This window comes from Anabas testudineus, chromosome 16 (genome assembly GCF_900324465.2).
Source record: "Anabas testudineus chromosome 16, fAnaTes1.2, whole genome shotgun sequence".
Taxonomy (NCBI): domain Eukaryota; kingdom Metazoa; phylum Chordata; class Actinopteri; order Anabantiformes; family Anabantidae; genus Anabas; species Anabas testudineus.
Window position 1 is genome coordinate 12,550,814 of NC_046625.1, and position 26,867 is coordinate 12,577,680.

At 39.4% G+C, this 26,867-nt stretch overlaps 1 protein-coding gene across 2 annotated transcripts; it reads right to left on the bottom strand.

Moving 5' to 3' along the window:
• Nucleotides 1-219: 219 nt before the first annotated feature.
• On the bottom strand, nt 220-26,125 carry osbpl3b (oxysterol binding protein-like 3b). Of its 2 annotated transcripts, XM_026371812.2 has the most exons (23): nt 25,931-26,125; nt 16,061-16,212; nt 13,042-13,158; nt 12,353-12,406; nt 11,857-11,970; nt 11,457-11,621; nt 11,112-11,235; nt 9,506-9,609; nt 9,073-9,165; nt 8,824-8,983; nt 7,929-8,059; nt 7,007-7,108; nt 5,810-5,947; nt 5,109-5,202; nt 4,710-4,954; nt 3,883-4,020; nt 3,706-3,769; nt 3,503-3,581; nt 3,211-3,355; nt 2,273-2,417; nt 2,046-2,169; nt 1,231-1,353; nt 220-1,081 (listed from the first exon to the last, which is right to left on the bottom strand). In XM_026371812.2, the coding sequence occupies exons 2-23, from the start codon at nt 16,154-16,156 to the stop codon at nt 985-987; spliced, it is 2,652 nt and encodes an 883-aa protein (XP_026227597.1). In that variant the 5' UTR covers nt 16,157-16,212; nt 25,931-26,125; the 3' UTR covers nt 220-984. The 2 variants fall into 2 exon arrangements, with proteins under 2 accessions (XP_026227597.1, XP_026227596.1); XM_026371811.2 differs by lacking the exon at nt 7,007-7,108 and having other exon boundaries at nt 25,931-26,124.
• Nucleotides 26,126-26,867: the final 742 nt, after the last annotated feature.

Sequence of the window (26,867 nt, forward strand, 5' to 3'; positions counted from 1 at the left end):
CTTAATGATAATGTTCCCTTAGACACTCATCTTTAACCAAATGTATAAGAAAATCATCTTGCGTGAAAATGTGAACATTAAAACTGATGTAGAAACTGATGATTCGGTTGTTTCCCATTAGTGCCATTGGTTATGATCATCTGAGGGAAGTGCAAATCATGTATTGGCCTTTTTGCTAATTCTGTGTTTTGAACCAACACACAAGCACAACTCCACAAAAAGAAAGCATCAGAGATTTTATTTGAGCTCATGGAGCATAGTTATGGACACTTTTTAGTCCCAAAGGCCATGGTCCATACAGACAATGGTGCAATGGATAAAGTGATAAAATGGCTGGATATGATATTTGCTACTGCTGCTCATAGTTGCACAGTCATTCATGCAGTCATAGCAAAAAGCTATTGATTAATTGATTACAGTTATGAGACGGAATGAAAAGTATGTATCATATGAACAAAACACACCTGTTTGTTCTCAAGAATTTGTTACAAAACATACATTTTGAAAACATACATTTTGAAAACAGCTGAGAAATGCAACAAAAATTAATTAAACAATATTACAACCAGTAAGGCATCAGGCAGGTGCAGAATAAATATCAGATGTGTACATTTAATTAATGGCATACGAAGGCTAGTTTATCTCAGAGGTAGAGAATGTCCACAATAAGACGACAGCTAAAATGACTAGTTGTTCAGTACATCTTAAGTTGGTGTACAACCACATAGTTTTCCTTTTGTCTCTTTAAGTTGTGCAGTGTAATATAACAGGTGGAAATATGCCTAAATCGATCAACATTCACATAATATGCTTGTATAAACATGTTTACACAACTTAGATAAGCACTTTGCTACTAAGGCAATAAGATGAATTCAGCAGGACTGAATGTGGACGATAAGACTGGAATACAGACATCACCAGAGCCGGTCTGGTTCACAGTAGGGGCTGTGCACATTGAAATGTGTGTAATCGCCAGTTTAGTGGTCACCACAGAGTCGGAAAATCAATCTGGGCGAAGCCAGGGTCCTTTCTCAGCTCCCAGTATGTGTTGTTGCTCACCCAGGTATCATCCTTTGACCTCCTGTGGAGACAGTAATAATAACTGTGAAATTGAAATTGCGACAAACCTCGCTATTACTGTCATGAGCTGCAGTTAACGATATTAAGAGCTAACTAACTCATAAATTAGCTCCTTAGTGAGACACTAATATATGGGGCTATTTAGGCTACCTGAAGAACTTAGGTTGATGTGTTGTGTTGCTCTCCTCCAGGACTCTTCGTCGCTCTCTCTGCAGCTGTTCGATCCTCTGTTTCTGTTCATCTGCAGCCTCCAAGTTTCCCTCCTCCAGCAGCCTGCCAGCAAGTCACAGACATGTTCATTATACAAACATGGTAAAACATTCATCTTCAATTTTAAAATTGAATCTTCACTCATATCCTTTGGCCTTGCATCCTTACGATGAGATTGTAACTTAATTATAGATAAGATGGAAAACACTCAACTTTTATCTTTAATGGAAAAGTGGAGAGGGCTTTTCCTTTCTGTGGCATCTTTTGACAGCTGTACTTAAGCCTCTGTGGTTACTTGCTATTCTTAACATGCGTCCCGATGTGCATATTTCATTTGCTGTTGTGTCCCTGGGGTTTTTTTGTTCATTGGATATGGTGCTCAGGTATTAACCAGCATTGATCTGTTGTTTTATATCAGATGTCCATGGCAATCACTTGCCAGTCTCACTCTCACTTTAACTGTCTCTTTTACTCTTTTGCACCAATAAAATTAAATTTTCCATAATATTTATGTAGGAACTGGGTTACTGCAGAAAGCTTATTTTTGATTCTTATTTTGTTTAAACTTTTATTTATCCTAGGGACTTTCAATGAGAGGTCTTTTCTATTTTTCAGAAATGCCCTCATCCTATTCACACAGTTACATCCACACCTAGAAGATGTCCCATCCAACCATAGTCAGACCTGCTGGTCATTGAGCAGCACTGAGTAAGTGCTTGTACTGTACAGTACATACACTTTTATGTAACTTTTACCTTTGGTCCACTCGTAGTCTGGTGTCTGTGGGTGGCAGCAGTTTCAAACTTGAGTCCAACTCATTCAGTTCAATAGCAAACTTGGTAAAGCCATAGTACTGCTCATGGTTTACTGGTATTGCATCTGTAATCCAAACAAACAATATCCAGTGAACAGATTCATAAACATAACATAAACTTTTACAAATTAGTTTTTGATGCGTTCTCAATCAAGAAACTTGTCATACTTGCTCTCCAGATGCATGTCGCTGAAGGAGGGTCTCCACAGAAAACTGCTTCGTGCCACTTTCCAAAGAGTTTGTGGATGACCTTCCCCTTTTGATCTGTGATAGCTCCCTCCACCTCATTCACACTTGAATTCCAGTATTTGGCCTGTGGAAGAAGGGTCAGTTGCAGTGAAATATCCTTCTGAATGAACAGAATATCCAGTATCTGGTTGTTGCACAGACAGGAATATGCACTGAAAAGTGGGTATGGATGGACAATGCAGAGATCATCATATTGCCCTCTTACAGTCAGCAGGTGTTGCTGTCACATAAACCATCCCGAGCCCCCGTGTGTGTTACAGGACTAGGTGCGTTTAATGAGAGATGACGATGCATAATGAGGTCTGGCATGTCTTGACTTGCTATCCTGCACAGCTTAAAGAGCAAGAGCTCTTTAAAATAAACACACACTAAAGCAATAAACTTTCCCTTTTTAGTAAAGGCTTCTATAAAAGAGCTGCTTCCTGGTATTCACGTGAAGAGCATCTTATGTGTACAAGGTACTGTATACTTTGTTTAGTGACATGAATTATTACAAAGCATTTCTTCTATTGTAAAAGATCTAGGCCAATCCTATGGAGCACCACTGACTCAGTTTCGCAATGAAACAATATATTGTATGGCAATATTCATGAGTTGTGGTTAATTGTGGGAGTGTTTTAGGGTGGAGTATCTCAAGTTCATTGTGATTTATAAAGAGAAATTTAGCCAAGGTATTTCAACCTTCTGCAGCCCAAAGTAAATGTTAAACCAATTTTGAGACACTGCTGGCAGATTGGGCACTCTGTCTGGCACCCTACTTCTCCTTGCAATGCCCTATAAAAGAAGTTGTTAGATGTAGTTGCAGCCCCGCATTTAGTCACAAAATAGATCTTTTTCACTTTGAAAGTTTAACTCACCTTAACAAAAGTGATTTTGCACTGGCAAATATCACTGCTGGAGTTCCTAATTGAGATCTCCCCATAGTGCTCAATCCATCGCTGTCCACTGAGAATGTTATGAATGCAGGATGTCACCTTGTTCCACTCGTAGTGGTCTCCAAATCTATGAAAAGAAGTATAAAACTACATGAATACAATATTCCTTTGAAAGTTATTTCTAATTGACCTGGTTATTGATTTCTGCAGTCTGTTTGTATGGGTTTATTTGTGCCTGTCCAGTACTAAAGCAAATAAGCCAGAAGACACTTACTCTGGCAGAGTTACATGAGTGGTACCCACAGGGACAATCTCCATTGATTTCCCCCAGAACTTGTTCTTACATCTTACGTCTGCAGAATCAATCAGAGAAAAGCAATTACACATATTAACATTCATCCTGAACAATCAGCTGCTGGTGTGATCTTTGACAACACTGAGAATAGATTCAAGCAATACACAGGTACGTTTCACTACCTTGCCAGAAGACAAAGTTTTTAGAATCTGCGTGACAAGCTGAGATTGGTGGGTGATGGCTAACCTGGTGGGAGCAAGCAGTATTTATACACTGATTTAACAAATGCTTTCAGTGCATTAGCAGTAACATAACACAACTGTTGAACTGACATAATAGGAATTGGGAATAATGCATACCTGCTCTGCAATAAATCGAAAGCCTTTATCCGGCCGGTCACATTCATACGTTTCCCCCAGAACAGGGTTAAAAGGCTTTCCACCAGTCCTGTAATAGCTGGATGCATAGCCTGATACAACAAATGTAGCTATGTATACCTAAATAAATAAAAACCGACATAGTTAGTAGTGCTTTAATTATAATGAAAAGCACCTAAACTGAGATGGAGCAAAAGGTGAGACATACTAGACACATACAAGAGCTGACATGAACATCAACTGCTTTCCACTGCACATTTATATGTTGTATTTTGCACATTAAACCATTATTTAGGACATTAATTAGGCATGAGAATCACTTAAATCTGCCAGGGATTCTTGTCATACATATGTTTTGTGTAGATTAACTGTTCTGGTTTCAGTAGCAGTTACTTTGCTACTTCGATAATCCTCTTATTCACATTCCTGCCAAGAGCTACCTGGAAAGATTGATACTACTCCACTTGTTATATACTGAATATGACTATGGAGCTAGAGTCAGCAAGTCGGGCTAGTCAGGCTGCATCCAAAATTTAAAAATGTGCATGACAACTGGAAAATTAGTGCCAATATTATTTTTCAAAAGCTTTATTTGGATACATCACATTAACAGAAGGTATAGACTCCTTTAAACTAGGTTCCTGCAGGTTAAGGACATGATGGATGGTATCTGCAAAAATTCAACATATTAGACGTAAATGGATTTAGTTAGAACAGATGTCTTGCAGATGTTGCCAGACTAGCTTTACCAGTAGCAACTGCTTTTGACACAGCCCAGGCACGAAACAAAAGCTGATTTGCCATCTCACCATACGTTCGAAAGGATCCTGTGTGCTAGCGGCCCTGTCAAGCAGTTCACTGTACTCCAGCTCCTCACACAATCTCTGTAGGGTGTTGAGTGGCTCATTAAGTTGCACAGGCATCGCTACTTTGGAGAGGTCTTTGCCGATGTTGTTCCTGAGGATGTTCCACAAGCTGATGGTGCTGTTGTTGGGGCTGGGCGAGGGCAGAAGGGATCTACGCCGACAAATTACACTGCTTTCATCCACAGAGCCTGGGGACATGAGGTCAGGTAAGACACTGACAACTTTTTGTGCAATGAAAAAACTAAACAAAACAGACAAACAAAAAACAAAACAAAACAACTTTATCCTTTATATAATAAGTTCATAAACCTGTACCATGGCCATAGTTGTTCCATAGTTTACCTGAGTTTGGTCGCTCACTTTCTGTGCCGTTGCTGAAGTTGTCCATGGAAATGTTATCACTAATGTCACTGATGTATGAGTCATCATCTGACACCTAAAAAACATGAGAACATTAGGTAATGGTAATTAAAAACACATTTAAATAACACCTACAGCAAAGCATAGAGCAGGTCTCTTTCAACATCCTGTCACATCAGCAGACATCAAACATCTACTGCACTGGAGATGATTAGTCTCCTGGGACCTGTCAGACAAATTAGAGCAAGTTTCAACCTTTGTTTGCTGTATTTTTAGAATAAAGTCATTCACTTTCTTCACTTTTCACATTGCTTCCAATCCAGCTGCTATGTGATCAGACATACCACATGCCTTAACTTTAGGACTTTAAGATTTCTTCGATTCTCTCTTCTTCTGTAGACGTCTCTACAGAAAGACAGTGAATATTTACCGCAGGTTAACAGAAATTATGAAATGTCTGCTCATAGAATCTTAGGTGGTAATTTTAGACAGCTTACTTCTTTCCATTGTATGATCACTCTTCTTATGAAACAGATGTAGCATTAAAGTAAAAGTACTCCGCTCATTGTGATTCTATCATTCAGTTCATTTCTTTATGCATATCTAAACATCAGTGTTGTAAGTCAGTAAGTAAGATGCATTTACTACTACTACTAACTATTACTGGTAACCGTTATGCTTACCTCATTTTCAGAGGAACTAGCAGACAACAGAACTTCCTGTGCATCAAAGAACTCTGTCAAAGACTCTGCTATTGAAGCTCTGCTCTCATTGGATACTTGGTGTACAAGGGGGCGTGATTCATCCACTGAGTCCTGTTTCTAGGAGACATAATGTCCACAGCTATAATTAAGAACTAGAAAAGGGCAACACCGTCATAGCCAGGAGGAATGGGAATCACAGGGTTATTCAGAATATGATAAAATCACAATGTGTAGATAATAAAACTATCAATAAACAAAAATCTGACATGCAATATATTGAAAGACAGTAATCTATAATATAATATATTACAATATAAGTGTACTAAAAAGAGAAGCACAACAGTTACAGGGTATATGACATATATTCATTCAGTTTCATAGAAGTAGATATTGATATTTTTAGACAGTTGAGATCAACTGTTATGCAACAAAGTGCATTGAGTCATTTTTGTGTGTGTTTATGTGTGTCATTGTCTTAAAACTGGCCAAATGAAGACCTTAACATTTAAAATATATAGACAGTAAAGGGAGGATTCAATTACAGGTATTGACAAATTTCACAAGAGAATATACAATATGTTATGAAATATATTTCTGAGACCCTTGTGAATTTTGCAAACTCTGCTATAACTCTACAAAAAAAAAAAAAAAAACATGCAACAATGAGATATTTTTCAGAGAACCACACATAGATATTAGCCTGGAGCTAATCTCACAGAAGGCATGTTATTTTTTTTCCAGGGACACGATTAATTAAATCACCTCACACTTCATGGTCAGCAGATCTGATTAAGTAAGCAGAGGGCTTCCTTTAGGACATCGCAGGTAGTTAGAGGCTCAACAGTGTGATGGTGACATGTACACAACCACAGGAACTGAAAGGTGCTAATTGAAAATCAGATAACTACAATTTATTTCACTGTGTGAAATGTGTAGTGATCCCTGAAAAATGAAAAGAAAGTTTTGTTCACGTCATAGTCTTCATAAAACAAAGTGAGTCTAGTGAGGAGGTGTGAGACGAGCAGCGTTTCTTAAATCTGGATGAGAGGTAAAGGACAGCTCATTCATTCTGTGGCAAATTCTAGACTGCGTGGGATGAAAATAAAGATGGATATAATAATAATCATCATGATGGTGGGGGGAAAGGGAGTAGAGTCACCGCATTCCTGCACCCACCTGCACAGGGGCAGTGAGATTTATTAGTGTGGGCTCTACGATGTGGGACTCAGCATGAATCTTGCACAGACGCTCTCTCAGCTCAGAATTCTGGGCTAAAGCCTGGAAAAATAACCAGTGTAAACATAGTTTATAGCACACACCCAATCAGTGATGCCTTCGACTGAAAGCTCAACTGAAATCTGAACTTGAATCAACACTGCACCAATTTCTTTTCTCTAAAACGTATTTTCCCTCAGCTTAATGATGGCGATGAACTAACATTTGCCCAAACAACTACATAAAGCCATGTACATACACATGCAGAAATAGAGGACAAATAGATGACTCGTTAGATGACTTTAAAAGTCCAGTATAAAAACTTCACATGCCAATATATAAGTGATAAACTAGATGATGACTAATGATGCTAACAGTGCTGACACAATGGAAACCTACCATTTATCTTTATTATAGAGAGAAGATGAATTACCACTGCAGACCTGAGACAGGAAGCCATGGGAGTAAAAACTATATTACTCACCTATTACTGACAAAATATGAGGTAGAGTAGGTAGAAGCTGGGAAATCAGGAAGAGAACTAACACCCAGCATGGTATTTGAAGACATGTGTTGGCGTAGACAGCACACAAGTTCTAATGTGGCAAAAGAAGTCAGCATGACAATAAATGTGTGTAACCAAGGACAGAAAATAGAGAGCGGCTCTGGGTGGGATGACACAGCCACATGAATCTTGACTACAGAACATGATCTTGTTCAGGTGAGCAGACCCCACACCTGCAGATAGGAACCCCTCTGAAGGGCTTGTCAGGGTGGTGTGGGTGGGCCCCGGTCTATGACAGGTGTGTAATAGACTAAAAGAAATAACAATATGAAAACTATATTTCTGTGTCTGTGTACAAATGTGTGTTTTTCCACATACTGTTGCCAGCGCGTTCTTCAAACCCACAACCTGTGGTGAGGTAGGGGGGCATGTTTCATGGTCCAGACATTGCTTTAATCGCTCTCTTTCGGACGTTAGTGAACCCAGGGCTGACTTCATTGTCGCATGTACTGTGGCAAAAATAGAAAGAGGGGAGCTTTAATTGCCAGCCAATTTGTATTCATTTCAGAGCAATGTAGATCCAGTCGCAGTAGATCCACTGACAGTTTATCATACTGTACCAAGCTTCTAATAAAATAAAAGTGCAAAATTATATTTGCTATTCGCTAAGCAAGCCACAGTCTTTGTTTTATGGCATCCCAAGCACCAGTTGTGCTTGGGAATATACGGTAAATTATTGAATTGTGCTGGCAATATTAAGGCAATGATGCATTATATTATCGCATATCCTTAGTGTCAGAATTTTGTCTGTGCATAAATCTGGCAATTTAATTGCAAACAGTATAGACGGCTGCTCCCTGGAGCAACTTTCAAACTGTGATGCCATTACACGAAACACAAATCATTGTCGTTATTCTACCGTATGTTAAACATCAGACACTGGAATGGGGAGCAACAGAAAACTAATTTCTGTGCCTATGGGGCTTATATTTTGTTTACAAAATAATTTTTAAGCCCTGTTGTTTAGAAGATGTAAACTAAAGTCCTAATTACTAACAACTGACACAAACTGTTTATCAATAATTACCAGCTGCCACAACTTCACCATTGTCACTTCCATTTGTTATAAAAAACAACACCATATCTTATTTACAAAATAGACAGCTGGAAGACATGATGATGATGTACTAGACATAAGTGAGGAATCTTGAATATGGCAGACATACCACTATTATGTAAATACCCGACTGCTAATTCCAAAAATGTAACTTACAGTTGGTGGCAACACGGCAGAAGTCCTCCTGCAACTTGGCCACATCAAAGGCAGAATCCAGGCATTCAGGGTCGGCTTTCTCATTGCCGAGTGCAGCAGTGGAGAGGTTGGGGTTAGAAGCATGGAGGCGGATAGAGCCAGAGGAGATGCAGCTGGGTACCTACAGTACAACAAGCGTTACTGAACTTAGAGGGACTGATACTAAAAAATAAGTCATGTAAATTCATACTTCATTGTTTTGTTATCCACCTGCAGAGTTGTTTTGGGGTCTTTGTTGTAGTTCTTGGTGCGCCATTTCCTTGGAAGTCTCTTTTCCTTTTTTGGACTGTCAAATGTCGATGCCTAGTGAAGACAAGGGAAGATGCCAATCCAGCTGAGAAAGTATTTTTTTTCTTTGAAGAAAGACTTTTCATCAGAATTGCAATGACAACTTGCAGCACAAGATGCAATTAGAAATATGTTCTATATTTAGCAGCAAATGTCTTCAGGGCAACTAAAATTAGTCGCAGAGTGGAGAGAAATGATAAGAAACAAAGCAAGACAAGTTACTTTGCACAGAAATCAGTGATCTGGTATTTAGGAAGTACTGTAGAGTTTGTCAGAGTTAATCTTGAATTGCAGGAATGATGAGCAAACCTTTTCTGTACATAAAGGAGAAAGAAATCACAAATAAAGTGCTCACCTGCAGTGCCTGGATAGACGGAGCAGAATAGGTACGATGGAGGACTTCCATACTCTGAAGCAGGTGGCTGAGTTCCAGTAAGAAGGCCTCACAAACTGACAAATCTGTGGAGAGGACATTTACAGTTAGTCATTTGATAGACACTTTTATCCAAAGCAGCTTACAATTAGAGATACAAGGTACAAGGCAAAGGTAGGGTAAGATAGACAATCTAGTGACCTGTGCAGGGTGTACCCCACCTATTGCCCAGTGAAAGCTGGGATCAGGTCTAATCCCCCTGTGGCCCTTAACACCTATGGAAATGGTTGCTGTGTCATTTTGTAAAATTCATAATTTCACAGCCAGATGAAGTGTTGACAGCAGATTATCAGAGTTCTAATGAAAGACAACTGACACAAACAGTCTATTAATAATCAACCGCTTCCCTAATTTATAAACAAACACCAGTTTTATCTGGCTTGCACATAAGACAGCAGGCTGACAGGTTTAATGAAACTGACAGAAGCATCTGACATTATGCTTAAATGGAAAAGCTGCACTCACATCTCCTGTGGGGAGCTCTGAATAGAACATGAACCCTCACAGCTACATCTGCTATATTTTTATCACTAATAATTCATTTCTCAAGTTGGTTTTCTAATAAAGCAGATTATATAAAGGGGTTAAGAATCTAAGTTCACATTCCTGGTGAGGATCTTCACAAGTTAAGAGTATTAACAAATATAATGTGCCTAAAATATTAACACAAAAAAATAATCTGATCTTTCATGTCTTCATAAGAGAACAACCATAAAAACCTCATAGTGATAGTTAAAAAAGTATCTAAACCTTTGGAATTAATAACTGGTTGACCCCCCCTTGGCAACAATGACCTCAACTAGACTCTTCCTGTAGCTGTGGATAAGACCTGCACATTGTTCAGGATGATTTTAGCTCATTCTTCCTGCAGAACTGCTTTAGATGTCTCGTGTGTCTCTCTTCAAGTCGTTCCATAGCATCTCTATTGGTTTGAGGTCTGGGCTCTGTCTTGGCCACTCCAAAAATTGGATTTTTTTTTCCTACAGCCATTCTGCTGTGTGTTTTGGGTCGTTGTCCTATAGCATCACCCAACTTCTACAGAGGTTTAGCTGACATACAGTCACCAGTCATTCTTACATTATCCTGAAGGATATTTTATACACTTAGGAATTCATCTTCCCCCCAATAACTGCCAACTGGCCAGGCCCTGATGCAGCAAAACGGGCCCAAATAATGATGTGTCCTCCACCATACTTTACGGTTGGGATGATATTTTCACAATCATATGCTGGGCTCTTTATACACCAGATGTGGCGCTGTGTGTTCTTTCCAAATACTTCAATATAGTTTCATCAGTCCACAAAACATTTTACCAATACTGCTGTGGAGGGTCAATGTGCTCTTTGTAAACTTCAGGCGTGCAGCATTGTTCTTTTTATTAAGCAGCAGCTTCCTTCATGGTGTCCTGTCACAGACACCCTGCTAGTTCAATGTTTTTATTTACCTAATGTAGACTCATGAACAGAGATGTTTGCCGGTTCCAATTATGCCTTCAAATCTTTGGCTTTTTGTAGCTCTGTTGTCTCACCTTTGGAGCACCTGTCCATGTCGTCAGAGGACTGGAGCCAGGCTGTCACCTTGGCCTGGCTGTTGCAGATTAAAGGGAAGGCTCCTACAGAATGCACCGTGGACTGCCTTCGTATAGGCATGCACTGCAAGAGCAAACAGAGATCAGCAGAGATCAGTACAAGAACTGAAGAATTTGTTTCCCTTACCTCACCCTCTTTTCAGAGGGTGAGCTTTAACGTTAGCACATACGGCAAATGAAATAATAATATTCATGAGAAAAAAGATAAGAAACACCATTTTGTGAGTCTCTGCTTTAAAGAGACTCTTGCATACAGTTTGCTTGCTGTGTAGTCCACAGGTCTACCTTTCTGATAGAGGCACTCTCAGTCATGGCGGGGGAGCTGGGGGAGGGGTAGTGTGGATAGTAGAAGGACTTGTCGTTAGGGTACATGGCAATCTCATTTTGCCGATAGAGCCGATGGTGACGCAGCTTAGACACCCATTCATCAAACAGCTCCTGTGACTTAATCTGCAGAGCAGATACCATAGTCAGAAATCAACAGAACAACCAATAGGGTGGAGGAGGTGCGTCAATGGAAAAGCACACACAGGTACAGTACAAGTAATTCTGCCTTACCCACAAATATAACACAAGGTCATTATTAGCATCTGTTCCACTAAAAGGGAGAAAATCCAATAATCCATGTTTACCACCTTTCCTCTAAGCATGTGGGAAATGTCTTAGAATCAGTTCAACTGTTTACCTTCAGGTGATAGATGTTTTCCTCAGCATCAAGATCAATGCACTTGGTTTTCTTCTTAATGGCCATGACAGAGAGACCCACGTCAACACAACCATGGAGTTTTCCTTTCTCAATCTGCAAGCCAAAGTCGACAAGGTTATGAATATAGTAAGACTGGAGCTAACACGAGGACGACAGGATGCTATTCCATTTATATGTGCTCTTCCGTGTTTGAAGCAGCAATAATAGTCCTCCATTTGCTCAACCCTGGCCAAGCATAGTTTCTACTTGGCTGATATATAATTATGTGAGATTGGCAGATAAAATGTACTGTGTGATTCCTATCAATTATAAGGTGCTTCTGAGGGAATGAGGGTGTTTTTGTATCTGCAGGCACAAACAGATATTCTGGGAAAGACAGCCATCAAGTGCAACTAGAATATTACAAAAGATACAAAGTGCCCTTCTGTTAGAGACAAGCCCACATAATATGCAGCCAGCATGCATTTGTACTCACATCAGTGCTGCACTTGCCATACTTCAGTATGCCCTTGTCCAGGAAAAAGTACCTCTGTAGGGAGAAAGAAGGACAATGAAGAAATGAGATGCAGCGGGGATGATATGCAACATCCCCGACAGCAAGTCTGATGTCACTGTTGTGACTTTGTGATCATGACACACATATGCAGTAGTCTGTCCCTTTTTAATCTGTGCTAGTGATGCTGCTGTAGTAAGATTATGTAGTGTTGCTCGTCCCCGATCTTTGTTGTTGTATATTCTTGGTGCTCTTACTGTACATCGTCAGAGTCGGAGAGCTGAAAGCACAAAGACTTGAACAGATATGGCTGTAGGTCAATACTAAATATATAAAGATCTATTAACCAACAGGCCATCAGCTAATGGATCTGAGAGGAACACCAAGATATCTAGACACAATCATCCCGGTTTGAGCTTTTAGATAGAGAACGAGTCGGAGCCACTGACCTTGGTCACGCACAGGTGACTCCTCTATGGCTTAATTCATCTATCGCATTAGATCATTCAGTTAATTTAAAACACAAATGAGTCAAGTGTGGGATAAAACCACCAAATCGGAATGATGATGAATTGTCAAGCACATTTATAAAATACATTCATCACTCTGATACATAAGTATGTGTAATGTAACATGAGTCATTTAAGGACATTTCAGGTGTTGTAGTGTACCTTATGCCAGCCTTTCATGGGCCACTTTCTCCTCTTTAGCATGTAGCCCTCCTGTTTCTGCGGCTCCTGGACATTGCTGAAGCCCCCTCGCAGGCCCTCCACTATTTCCCAGCTGTCCTGTGGGAACATATGGTTTCTGAACTCTCTAAGATGCCAGACAGACATTAGCAAACACTCAACTTCTGCTTACATATGCAGATTAAGGGAGGTTTCATAATATAAATTGAATCGACCGCACAACACAGTCAAGGTCAGTGTCAAAAGCATATTTGTGGCTCTTGTTGATGTTTAGTTTTGCTGCCTCTTTGCCACATAGTGTCAGTCAGTCTGTGGGAGGACGTGGGAGGTGAGGAAAACACAGCCGAATGAGATTACTGTACAGTTTGTGTGGAGCGACAGACTTCACAAGGTTCTGTCACCTCGTGGTTCCATTTTCAAAATTAGCCTACCTGTCTAATCTCACTCTTCACAATAATCATTTCCTGACTGAGATTAGAGCGCTCAAATCCAAATCCCCTGCAAATACAGAGATTAAGATGATATTTCATTAAGGACTAATCCAGATAGCTCGGTCGTGTACTTTGGCAGTGAGAATTCCAGGAAGGCAGCAAAAACAGTATAAACAGAGGGTTTTGTAATGTCTTTGTAAACACAGAGGATATTACATCATTTGTTGTTTATAGCACTTTTCCACTATATTTGGACTAAAACAGTCGGTCGATCAACATAACACTATTTACAATTTTCATACATTGGTGCAATTCACCAACTTTAAACGTACAGGTCTGTCGACTTGATATAAACAGTACGGCTTAGCTTGTAAAAACTATTGTATAATGTCTTTTTTTGTGGCAATGGAACAGACAGAAATTTTCCCAACTTGTAACTACAGCATCACAATACATGTGACATAATGTATGATACTGAATCGCTGAACCACCTCTTAGTTATGCTGCTATAGGTTTGTCTGCTGGGGGACCTCTACTGATAAACTGAGCTCCTCTCCTCTCTCTTCTCCTCTATCTATTCAAATGCTACCACTTCATGTCATTAACTTTGTGTCTCCCTCTCTCTCTGTACGCCTCTGCAGGTATCCTCGGCCCTGGAGCTATATATCTCCAGAGTGCAGTTACTGGCCCTACCCACCTGCCCAGTGTTTTTGCTACTTGCTGTTGTTTTTTGTTCCCTGCTGTTTCTTCCTTTCTCCTCTTTCCACTCACCCCGAGGCAGATGGCCGCCCACCATGAGTCTGGTTCTGCTGGAGGTTTTTCCAGTTAAAGGGAGTTTTTCCTCTTCACTGTCCCCCAGTGCTCACATAAGTCTGATTGTTGGGTTTTCTATATAATCAATAATTTAATTAAGAGTTAGATTTTCTAAGTGCTTAAACCTAGAGACTGTAATGTGCCTTGAGATGACCTCTGTTGTGATTTCGTGCTATATAAATAAAATTGAATTGAATTTTATATTTTATCTTAAAGTTAATTAAGTGGGAGAAAAACACGTCACAGCTGTGCAGATTTGAGGTGTGTCTCTGAGCTGTTCTGCACAAGCAGTTCTGCCTGAACAAACCGTATCAGTCAGAGCGGCTGACTGCTAGAGGTGAGGCTATCTAAAATAAACCCTTATATTTCAGGGGAGTGGCAGAACAGAGAATGTGTGACTTGGTTGTTTACTCTACCTGACTGCTCGTGGTACTGTAGCTCCCGCCTCTACACTTTTCATCAAGGTCATGAGACACGTTCTGAGCAAACGTAGTGAATACATGCTCTAACTCGCGTTCACAGTGTTCACAATCTATGCATTAATGTAGGTAAGTATTAAAAAAGAAAACAGGTTGGCAATGAGGGTTATATGAGAAGATTGATACCACTGTCATGAAAACAGGGTGAAGCCTGGCTCTGTCGTCTAACTCTTACTCATGAATAAGTGTGTTTTCCAAACTATTTTGGAAAATATTTTTTTACTGAAAAATTAACTCACCATCTGTTAGTCTTACAGTGCAATCTGCTCAGCAGACAATTGCTCCCAAAAGTATTTCTGTATTTTATAATTTATTTAATCAATTCCACACGTTTATGTTCTGCCAAGAATGAAACACACTGTGAGATTCAATAAGTCTCAAAGAAACAAAACATCAGTGTGAGTTCACCAGAGAGGTCTGTAGCTGTTGATTCTGGATTCAATATACCAGAAATGTGACTTTGAATTTTAATTTGAGATTTAATGATCATGCAAAACTAACGTCAAAAGCGTGTCTAAAGTTTATATTTTAAAGTAATTGTTGTGAATAAAGAGTTTTCCGTCCCGGTATTTGTTGTCCTTAAATGATGAAGCACTAGTGTTTGTGGGTCCCTTGAGAAGGACTGGAGTGAAACTTTATTACTCTCATTTCCAAACGGAAAAGATGTGGTGAGTAATGAAAAATTTATGAGTCTGCTGCCTACAGATAAATGCTCCAAGCAATGCAACAACAGCTTGTTCATGCTACTAAAATCTTCACTAATTTGGGTGTGAGAGAAATACCTCTGAGGGAACTGTTGCAAAATGGTGTTTTAGTTATTCAGAGCACTCAAAATGTTTTCTGTATCTGGAGAAAATGCTGTGAGAACACTATCTAATAGAAAAGTTGGCAGCTTTTAGTCCTTGTTGTCTAGAATATATAATGCAAAGAGAGGCTGAGATGTGGCATCTGCGCAGGCTTGCATTTATAATGCCACATGGAGCCTTGCAAAAACATCTGAGGAAACCACTAGCAAAAGGTTGTGTACTTCAGTCAAAAGCCATTTTCTGTCAGGTAATTTTCCTCCCACGACACAGAGAAATCTCTGTGGGGATTGACTGACTGACTGTATTGGCTGTGAACAAACTGCTTAATGAGTAAAAATCAAATGCTTGGTAGATTATCTGTAAGTGTAACATAACCACAGAGCCTTCTTTCACAAGTGAACAGTGCATCACAGAGTTGCCAGATGTTTGCTAGTGATGTGCACATCCCGTGTCTTTGATTGGTGTGTGTTACCTGCCGGCTGTCAAGTTTAGATGAGGAGCTGCTGTTGCTGCGTGACAGGGAGGAGATCTTCTGTGACATGGCTGAACTGCGCTCCTCTGAGCCCATCGCGCTGCAGAAAGACCAGAGCAGGCTACGGCTGGAGAACCAGGATCATTCCTCTTCTAAGAGACGAAGGAGAGGGGAATGAGGTCACGAGGGGAGATGGCTAGAAACTCGTCTTTAATAGGCAAGCCCTCTAAAAGCCTTTTAGAGGGCTTGCCTCTGTCTCACTGAAAAATGCATTAGGTTATTTAGAGTGATTAGTTTTTCCATCTTCATGTAGCGGAAAAATGGGACGTAATGAGGGAAGCTGCACAGAAGAAGTCTCAACATCAGTAAACGAAATTGACAGACAAGACTGGAGGACAGAAATTGTCTGTAAGTGAAGAGAAGGCATGTTTGAATTTTTCATATCTTAAAAAGAGTGATGGATTGTCAGCATTAACAAATCATATAAATCCAAAGTTCCTAAAAGAAGCATATAAGCACAGAAGTATTAGTAACTGTATTCAGGCCATTTAGTTATTTATAAATAACAATTTAAAAGTATTTCAACACATATAAAAATCCTCCTGAAGTTTACTACTGTAGAAAAATGAGCAAACTGTTATTAGCAGTGGACGTACCAAAAGATATAGATTTACACTAATAAATGGTTAATTATTTATAAATTACTTGATGAATAGCTTGTATAGAAGAGTTGAACTAATACAAAATACAGAGCATGGAGGTACTGGAAGATTTAACGTAATGCTGGGAACATTTTTCAGTCTAAATTATTTGATAAGCTAATAACAAAATAAATAATAAAATAAAATAAAATTCTTTCCACGACTGATGTGCAATGGCATATAGTATATAACTGTTATTCTATTCACAGTGGGATTACAACCCACAGTCCAGTATCCACTGAGTGGTGCCTGATCTGACTCCGTGTCTCATGTAAAGATACAGTGAGATGTGGGATCAACAGTGAAACACAATATCATCACTTCAACCAAGTGTGAAAATAATTGGGCCCCTTTAGAAAATGCCATGATTCAGTCAACTGCCACACTTTATGATAGTCTAATCAACATTATACGCCTCATTTACCACATGAGCACATAAAACCACAGTTTGCTAAGGTTTGGTGGGTGGCGGTTTGTTGTAGTATGGAAAGCTGATCAACAACAAAGCAACAGCACACGTGTTTCTGTAAATCATGTCAGTCCACATGGGAACAAGCAAGCAGAGTCATAAGTTGTCAGTTTTCCTAAGGATGCACAGCGGCACTGAGATTTTTTTTAACCATAAGGTCTGAGATCATACTGTAGCTGTATTATCTGTCTCTAAGAGAGAAGCTAGTTTATTTTTATATTATGGTTGATATTTCCCTTAAATCCCAGTGTGTACTTGTTTATAGTTTTTATATAGTTAAGTATATATTCTCATATATTCTGTACTTACTGTAAATGTGTGTCATTTCTGCTTTATAAATCACCTTTAAACAATAAATAAATCATCATTTTAACAAATGTGAAATAAAGCATCTGCTTCCATCTTTGAATGAATCAGACAGGCCATGTGTTGATGATCACTTTGAAGCAGCAGCAAGGCTAATCACATTACTTCCTCTGCATTCGCAAGCTCCCTGCTGCATAATGGCCACAGCTTCTCTTGTTGGACAGACAAAAGCGTGGTCATCTGAAACCTCACTCCTCCGGCCAAGCACACACCCCCTCCCTCTATCTGTGGACCACAGGCTGTGGTTTACACTGACAGAGCTCAACGCCCAAAATGCTGCCACAACAATAGATCAAAGTGGCAGGATCCACAAAAAAGGGACAGCACATCTTGTGCATTTTGCTGCTTGATTATTGCTCGATGCAATAGACCAAAGCAGGTGGAGACATACTAAAGTACCAACAAATATGATTTATGAAAGAAATCTATCTACCTATCTATCTAACACAGCTCTCCCTCTCCACCTCCTGATTTACTCATCCACTTTTCACTGATCACACCAGCTATGCGCAGGTCGGCCACACAGGCTCCCTTCAGGGGTCCCTTTTATTGAATACAACAACAACAGTTACTGGGCTTTCATCAGGGTGACTGCAGTATAAGATGTCCGACCTCTAGTAACAATCCCCGGTGACAATGAAGAAATGCAGTAAGTGATAGAAATAAACCTGCATTACAATACAGGGGAGCTGCGGAAGAGGTTAATATGGACAATATTCACATACTTATAATAAATATCACAACAACAAATGACCAATAACAAATGAACATAATAAAAAAGTGTTATATACATTAAATAAATTAAGTTATTTGTTATTGCAGAACAGAAATAAATCAATTTCAAATTATATACAGTATGTTCTCTAATATTCCATAAACCTCACTATGTTTTATCTAAAATATAGAACTTTTTCAACTATGCTTTTTGTCACATCCTACATTAATAAACAGTTTTCTATGCTCAACATATGTCCTCAGTCTCTGTGTAAACCTATAATTGCTTTAAATGACAAAATTAACTGAGGTGCAGTATAATATAAGCACTTGTGGAGATTATATTTTATATGTTTTTCCAGGCTTTACCCTGTAATCTCTTTGTGAAAAGAACAGATACTATATACGTGCAGATTTTTTTGTCAAAGTGTCTCACGCACAAAAGGCTAAATGGTTTGTGTGGAGAGGTGACCGACATCTCTTGAATATTCCAGTAAGGTGTGGGCGGATGATGCCTGCATCTGTAATTTAGCACAAACCAGCATGACATGTGAAACAGACAGATGTGGAACTAGCAGGGGCCTAAAACTTTTACAATCTGTGCTTTGTTACTACAGCATCTGCATAATACTGTAACAACGAGAGAGAGAGAGACTATATTCATGCGTCTTGGATCTAATGATGCCTACATAGTTCAGTATGTCTGTCAGCTTGTTGACTTTAGTGTGACCGAATTAGCTATGTGATGGATTACCCTGACATTTGGCACAGACATTGACTTTGGTCATCCTGACTCTATTAGCAACACCATAGTAGCTCTGTAACATACTAAAGTAAGATGGTGAACATGATATACCTGCTAATAATCATTTCAACCATATTAGCATGCTGACATTAACATCTTGAGCTAGGAAATGAAGAGAGTGGGAGAGAGGATGACATTTGAAACTTGAACTGCACCTGATGATTATCATTATGGGTTAATCTGAACAAAGGTTTGGTCGAAGAAATGAAAGAAATAGAAAGAAAATAATGGAGTAGGTTCTTTTTAAGATATTTAAATTGTTTGTAATGCGTCTGCATTAGTGACAGCTGTGAAAGAAGACGTTTGTCTGTCCCATACTTATGAACATATCGCAACTATGCAGTGAGGGAATTTCTTCAAATTTGGCACAAACATCAACTTGAATTCATTCCAATTCCTCTCAACATAGAATAAATTTTTCAGCTTTAGAACTTTGGTTCTGTAAAGCAAAGCACTGAACTAACAGGACACTCAATAACACATTCTTATCACAATTTATAATTTCTTTACAATATGTTCTGTAATCATTTGTATAGCACCACAAATTTTAAATGTCTGCTGGTGCTTGGAGAAACTGTTCCACTTCTAGCTGCTGACATTTCAGCATATCCTTGATTAGTTACTGTATGCTATAGATCCCTGCTGAACATGGCGTAATGTCCTTTTAGGATGCACTAACTACATTGACAGAAGCTGAAAGCCCTCTATTACATTGCGCAGTTCATGTTGCAGATGTTCCTCTGTCCATCCTCTGACTCCAAAGACTGCTGGAGACACTGACAAGCCTAACAGGCTTTCAGACACCATAAGGATGTGACTCACCAGAATATACGCCTCATGGTTAAACCCCTACAGTGCAGCTTTCTTAGGAAATAGAGTCATGTTTGCAAAATGATAGCACTTAAGCTCCCAAGGCAACTGATGCACCACAGTAATTTGAGGATGTTGGGCGCAAACCAACCCAAAGCACACTCCCACTGCTGAGAAATATGACGTGAACTCATTTCATTTTCTGATATTTCTGGTAGAGTAATGACTTATGATAGGAAGTTTGCTCTAGGGGCCCCAGGTGATTAATTAGTCATCTTAGATAACAGACTTTTACCAAAGTGATAAGATGATATTTAGATAACCTTTAAATACACATAGGTCTCTTGTACATAGTCTCTTAAAGAACAAGTCATATGCTAGAGAAAGAGAAACACCATAAAAATCAGGTGCTTTACATATTTATAGAAACAATATTAATGTACAAAACAAAACAAACTGCATTAAAGACTATAGATAAAAACCTGAATTTTATTTTATTTGATAAAAATAATTGCTTTTCAGCTTGACCAGAGTCTGAATGGGTTCCCTTTGATGTAGCAGATGAAAGAGTTATCAGAGTAGGAGAAAATCAGTGTTGAGTTAAAATGGCTCCAAAAGGCAAAAATCGCTCCAAGCTTGTTGCTGCTCTTTTTTGTCCTTTTTTTAAGCTCAGGACTAAATCAAACTAAACTTGACATAATAAATGGTGTGCATTTTCTAAACACCTAACACTGTGTTGTGGAAACCACCTTATCTGCGCAGTCCACAGGCCATTCTCTGACAGTTCATTCCTCTCAATACAAAGCCCTTCAGTGACAAAGAAAATTTTGGTAATGAATGCAGAAAGTCATTTAGCTTCCCTCTAATGCTGCCTATCTATCTGAATAAATCCAATTCAGAATCCCTTGCTTAATTTTGATAGCATTTAATTTTCCTCTGCAGGATAACTTTGTCAGAGGCTGGATTGTCATGAGCACACAGATTACTCTACCTGCTTACTTTGGAAACGACACCATCCAGCCTGTAGAAAAGTCTATAATTATTATTATAATAACAGTAATCATATCACATCTGCACACTATGCCTGTAGGGATGATGCCACTTGCAGAACAACAAATGCAGAACAATTCTGCTCTGCTAAACCAAAAGGAGACAATGGAGATGAGAAATGTGAAGATATTCACGTAATAAGATAATGTGTCAATATTCCTTTAATACTTTGGTTACAGTGAAATAATTTGTGACACACCAAGTGCTTTGATTAAGCACTGCAATATACTCACTTTTTATTACTTGACATTTCTTAACTTTCACATCATTAAAAAGCTGATTTAATGTCTCTGAGGTGACTATTTAATCTCACAAATTTCAAAGGATTATAGGTCTAGAAATATTCTAATATGAGCTCTAATATGAATATTGAGCTTATAACTAAAAAAAACTAACTTGGTTCTGACCAGAAGTAACAAAATGGGCAGGTAAGCAGATGTGTACCTGTTTTATAATCATTAAACCTACAAACATTAGGAGGAGGCATTTGACCAGGTACGGCAGAGGAAGGTTGGAGTGGGTGAACGACTGAGCTCTCTCATCTTCGGATCAATGATGTCTCATACTGTTCACTGTGCAAACTTGATGAAATCATGAAACACCATCAACAGCAGCATGGGCTCAGATTGAGAATGGAATAAGACGGGACCAGCAATACTAGAACACTGCAGTCGAGGAGCAGATGCAACGTTGCTTCTTGACCTAATCCGTAGTGTTATCCTGGTCAGAACACGGCAATAGCGCAGGAAACTGTGAAGTCTTCTCTGGCCATCACTGTTCTTTTCCCCCAAAAAACTAGACGGTGTAACTGAAAGTGGGACTACAGTGATTCTGCTTAATGTCACCTAAATCAGTTCAGCAACGAAGATTAAAGTAAGAATACTGTGTATTAGTTAAGTAATTACCCATGTCGGCATGACAGTACCCAGCAGGCCATTAGTCCAAAGGACTGTCACAGAGATAAAACTGGCTTCATCCCAATGTGAGATCTATTATTCATTAGTGCATCTTATGAGTGTGTGCAGCCACACCTTCTCTGAAAGAGACACACACATGGTAATGCCTGCTCCTGATCTGCTTAAGGCGCCATGGTGAAAGATAGCCAAGGCTGGAGAGGGAATCACTCCAAAAAACAGGCTCATGGAGTTAAGCTTTAACTGTGACATTTTCATCTGTATGAACACCAACAGAAACATTTATGATCATAACAATTATATACAATTAGGGAGAAATAGAGTGATTCCTATATATCCTGCTGAATAGGATTTCATTCCTGTGCTGTCTGTCTGTACTGTCTGACATATGACAGACTCAGTTTCACACCCTCACAAACACCACCCCACATCCTGTTAATCAACCACATCCTTGACACATCTCTGTCCCCTCCCATTGCTTTTTCTTGTCCGCTTTGAGAGTGGAAAAGGTCCCCTCATGACATTTGTTAGTCAGAGTCTTCAAGAACTCATTAGGAAACAGAGTGGAGTCACCGTTTAGCTCAACACTCCCTGACAAAAGAGTGGGGGGGAAAAACATAAATGCAATCAACCCTACTGTAACAAGTGCTCTTCACGATGCATCACATGTAGTGATTTGCATGCAAGCACCATCCAGCTGTTGCTCCCCCAAATGAAAGATTACAGGGCTTACAACTCAACTACTGCTCTGATCACGATGCAACAGCAGCATCTCCACCTCTGTTCTTCACAGTAGTTTTTGAGATGTTGACTCACGGTAGAGGATTACAACAGTGAGATCTGCTGATGATCTTTCATAACAATTCACAGAGCCAAATGATAGCTCGCAAAAAGCAGAAAGAACATCTGCACTGCCATAAGCACGCTCTAGGTCCTTTTAGTGCAGATATATTTAGAGCTGGCATCCTCTTCCATTACCTTCCATTTATGGACGTACTGTGATGAACTGTCTGACTGAGAGGAGTTACCACCTCTTGAGAGATTTACTTCATGCCTGAACTCTATCAGCGACACGGCTAAAGCATTTCTAACTCCACTGGACTGGAGTATGGATGAGCCTACAGCATGAGTCTGAGTATATCATAGCAGAAAGCCTCGTCTGTCACAGCGGCAGAGGCTGACTCAATCTGAAGATGGCGTATGAGCCAAAACAAAGCACCACTGAATTGTCATCGCTGACAAGCTCGTGCTTTTGTGGTTTGACTGCACTTGTGCTCTCAAGAGCTTCATTGTTAAAGTTCTGGTGTGATCATGACTCACCCACAGATCTTTGAAGATGGTCTACTTTTCTATTTGTAGAAGTTGACTGACCTCATTTACTGCCTTTACCCAATTTACAGTAGAGAAATAAAGTGAGATCCTCTGAAAGCTCCTTTTGGCCAGACATGGCTCACATAAGCGTATTCTTCTTGTGTGTGTTTTTTGTCAGCCAAAGTAGCTTTAGTCCACACCTCCAAACTAACTTTCTTAACTTATGCTAACACCTGACTCCAATTAGCTTTTTTATGGTCATTATTCCTTTTCCCACTAGACCTGAGTTTTTTATGGTTGTTCTCAATAAAGACATAAAAGATCAGAATCTTTTTAGTATTATTTTAATCACATTTTATTTGTTGATATTCTTGAATTAGAGGAAAATCTGATCACATTTTATGACTCCAAAAGGTTCACATACCTTTTCCTGACACAGCCAGACTAGCAATTTTGCAAGGTTATACCTTTGCACAGCAGTGACAGTGCTTAAAAGAACAGCTGATTATCTAAAATATTACTTGCAATGCAAACCTGGTGACAGTGAATATTTATTGTTTCAAGACTCGAAGACTCAGTACATCAGAGCTGCCAACCTTTAAGATGCTGAACATTTTCAATAATTTAGTCCGATAATGGCCGTGGCTGTACGGAGGAGTTCAGTGGAAATGTGCCTGTGCTCATGGACTGCGCTTTTGTTTTTAAGTTAAAAGTATCTGCTAGTGCCACCCTCGTTATTAAAATTTCATGCTGCTATCTGGCAGTTATGAGGCAGTTATGAAATCAGCCTTGTAGCTTTGTTCAGCCTCTCTGATGCCTGGAGGAGGCTGAACAAAAGCAACATGCCATTAGAAACCATACCACTCGTGACACTGTCTAAGTCACTTTGATTGGAAACAATCCAATAGACAAATGTTACGTAATATTTAAACAGTTATTGATGATCCTGTTCGTTTAATACAATTCAAACAAGGTCAGCATGTTTAGTTTCTCTACTATACACCAAAAAACCCAAAAAACATATCTACCTATTTACATATGAAACCACATTATAATGTATTTATAGAACTACTGCTTATGCAAAAAGGCACCGTCATGTGCATGAGATGTTCACTGCTACTATGTTGTTCCTATTTATAAACTCCCAGTGGTATTCACCTGTTTGCTGCAGGATATTCAAAAACAGTATCTTGACCACAGAGACATGCTGCACATATTACTGCACGATCTACATATCATTTCAGTGAAAACTGGCTGCAGGTAACATAAATGTTTACAGCTGTCAATAGATCCTCTGCTATCTCAGTTGTGTTATACAACTCAAACGATTCATTGATTAGTAAAAATCAATGTACTGGATTGATGCTGTGAGCTATATTTCTCAATGTCAGCAGCACAACAGCAGGTGACCTGGAAAATGGCAACACTGCTTCTAATAAAAACTCAAATTAAAGCACAGCGATACATGACAGATGAATACAGTGGGATCTCATAGATTATCGACTGCGTTCTAAAGATGCTCCTGATTTTCCTCTGTGTTTAACATCAATCACCTATTCAGGTTTGATAAGAACCAGAAACCTCAGAAGCTGCAGAAGTGACAAATTGGTCACGAAGCAACCCACAATCCCAAGAGAACACAGCTGTGGCAGTGCAGAAGAAAGTCATGCGCCTAATTTCACAAGTATTTATTGGGGGTATGTTTCGACAAGCAAACCCTCCGTGATTTGAAACAGCTTCTTATGGGCTTTTACACTGTTTGACATTCATTTTGTCCTTCACCTGTGAACCGATCTAAGGAAGGATGTGCACAACATCCAATTTCTTCTTTATTACGTGATGAGATGGAAAATTCTCAGTGGCCCCTATTAAGCCCCACATATGTTGAAACACACACAGCTCAATCAGAACCTGACAAGCCTCCACTGTTGCACTACTGAAACAGCTGGCACGCTGTTGAAACTCGTCAAATGATCACAGCTACCCCCTTGTGTCATATTTTACCGAACAAAACAGCTTTGTTGTTTTAGGATTAAAACAGACTTAGGACACAAATGCTTTGGCACAAGCAAAATTCAGCACAGGATCCACGGTTACTGCGCTGCATTTAATCAGAATAGTCATTAGTGAAACATTTTTAGTTGTTGCTGTTGAGTTGTCATGCCTGAACTTCCAGATGATCTCACCTGGATGACTGAGAATCTCCATCAACAATTTACAGGGAGTGTGGTCACACACACACACACACACACACACACACACACACACACACACACACACACACACACACACACACACACACACAGCTGGTCATAAAGGCACAGTGTTAGGTTTATGTGGAGCATACTTATTCTCCACAACTTGTCTTTACTTCTGCAGACGAATATAGCAGGAGGCTCAGAGTTACCATGGTGACTGATGTGATCTACTGGTGGTTAGTATCTGAATCACATCTAATGACCAAACATCAACAAGAATTTCCTTCAGGTTTCAACTGGACCATTAGACTCAGTCCCGTTTGAACCCTCACAAATGAGATTTCACTCTGCTGTGAGCTGCTGTAAGATGTTTAAGTTACAATGCTGCTTTTAAGTTTGAACTTTAAATGCACATTAAACCTTCTGTTAACTTCCCGTGGTAGAAACACGTGTTACTCTGTCGCAGTAAGAGAAATAAAGAAAGAAAGAAGAACAATAATAATGAAACTATCCAGTGAACGCCCGTCCTCACCTTGACAGAGTTACAGATGTGATTTCCAGGTAGTGAAGATGGAGATGTTGAAAACAGTCAATCGGGAAACAAATGTTTCTAAAAGAAAAATATTTATGTAAAACAGCCAGTGTAAGAATACGCGAATTGTAGCCTGAACCAAACAGGCTGCATACTCCAGTGTGACATGCACACACATGTATCCGCACTCATCTCTGAACACCATCCGTCTCCCCACCTCTGTACGGAGGAGGGAGCTGGCGAGTGACGGACGGACGTCACGTCCAATTAAAAGGCAGCACAGTGTTCGGCGTCACCGTGAAGGGGCGGGGCTTGTGACATTGACTGCATCTCTCGTTTTTCCGTGACATGTTCAGGAGCACCTCCAACAGCAAGGACATTCACATTCACCACTTCTCAGGCGAGTTTTAATGCACATGTATTTTAATTAAACACTTCTCCATTCCTAGATAAGAAGTGGACTTATTGCTTTCCGTCGAAATCATCATAATGACTAAGTAACACTCATCAGAAGCAAGACATAACGTTAGAAAGATAAATGGTTGGCTAAAGTGATGATATACTGCCACCTGCTGGACAAATAGCCGAATCACAACTTTCCACTCGCTTATAAAACATGGAGAGGATCCCAGACACAGAAACAGAAAAGCTTCTGAAGAGAAGTGATATAAAAAAAATAAAGAGATGTTTGATTGACAAAAAAAAAACAAACAAACAAAAAAAAAAACAAACCTCAAGAAATGAAAACATTTATGTTGGTTGCCTTATTAGAAGTAACTTCAAGCTGTCTACAATATTGTCTAGGAAAGTTGCACTGGTTCATTTTGCTGGGTGAACCCTTGTTATACATGTTTTTCCCTCTATCTTTTTTTTATCAGTTGTGAAAGTCTGAATGAGAGGTTGTTATATCACTCTGTGCTGCAGGCTTTGTCGCTCA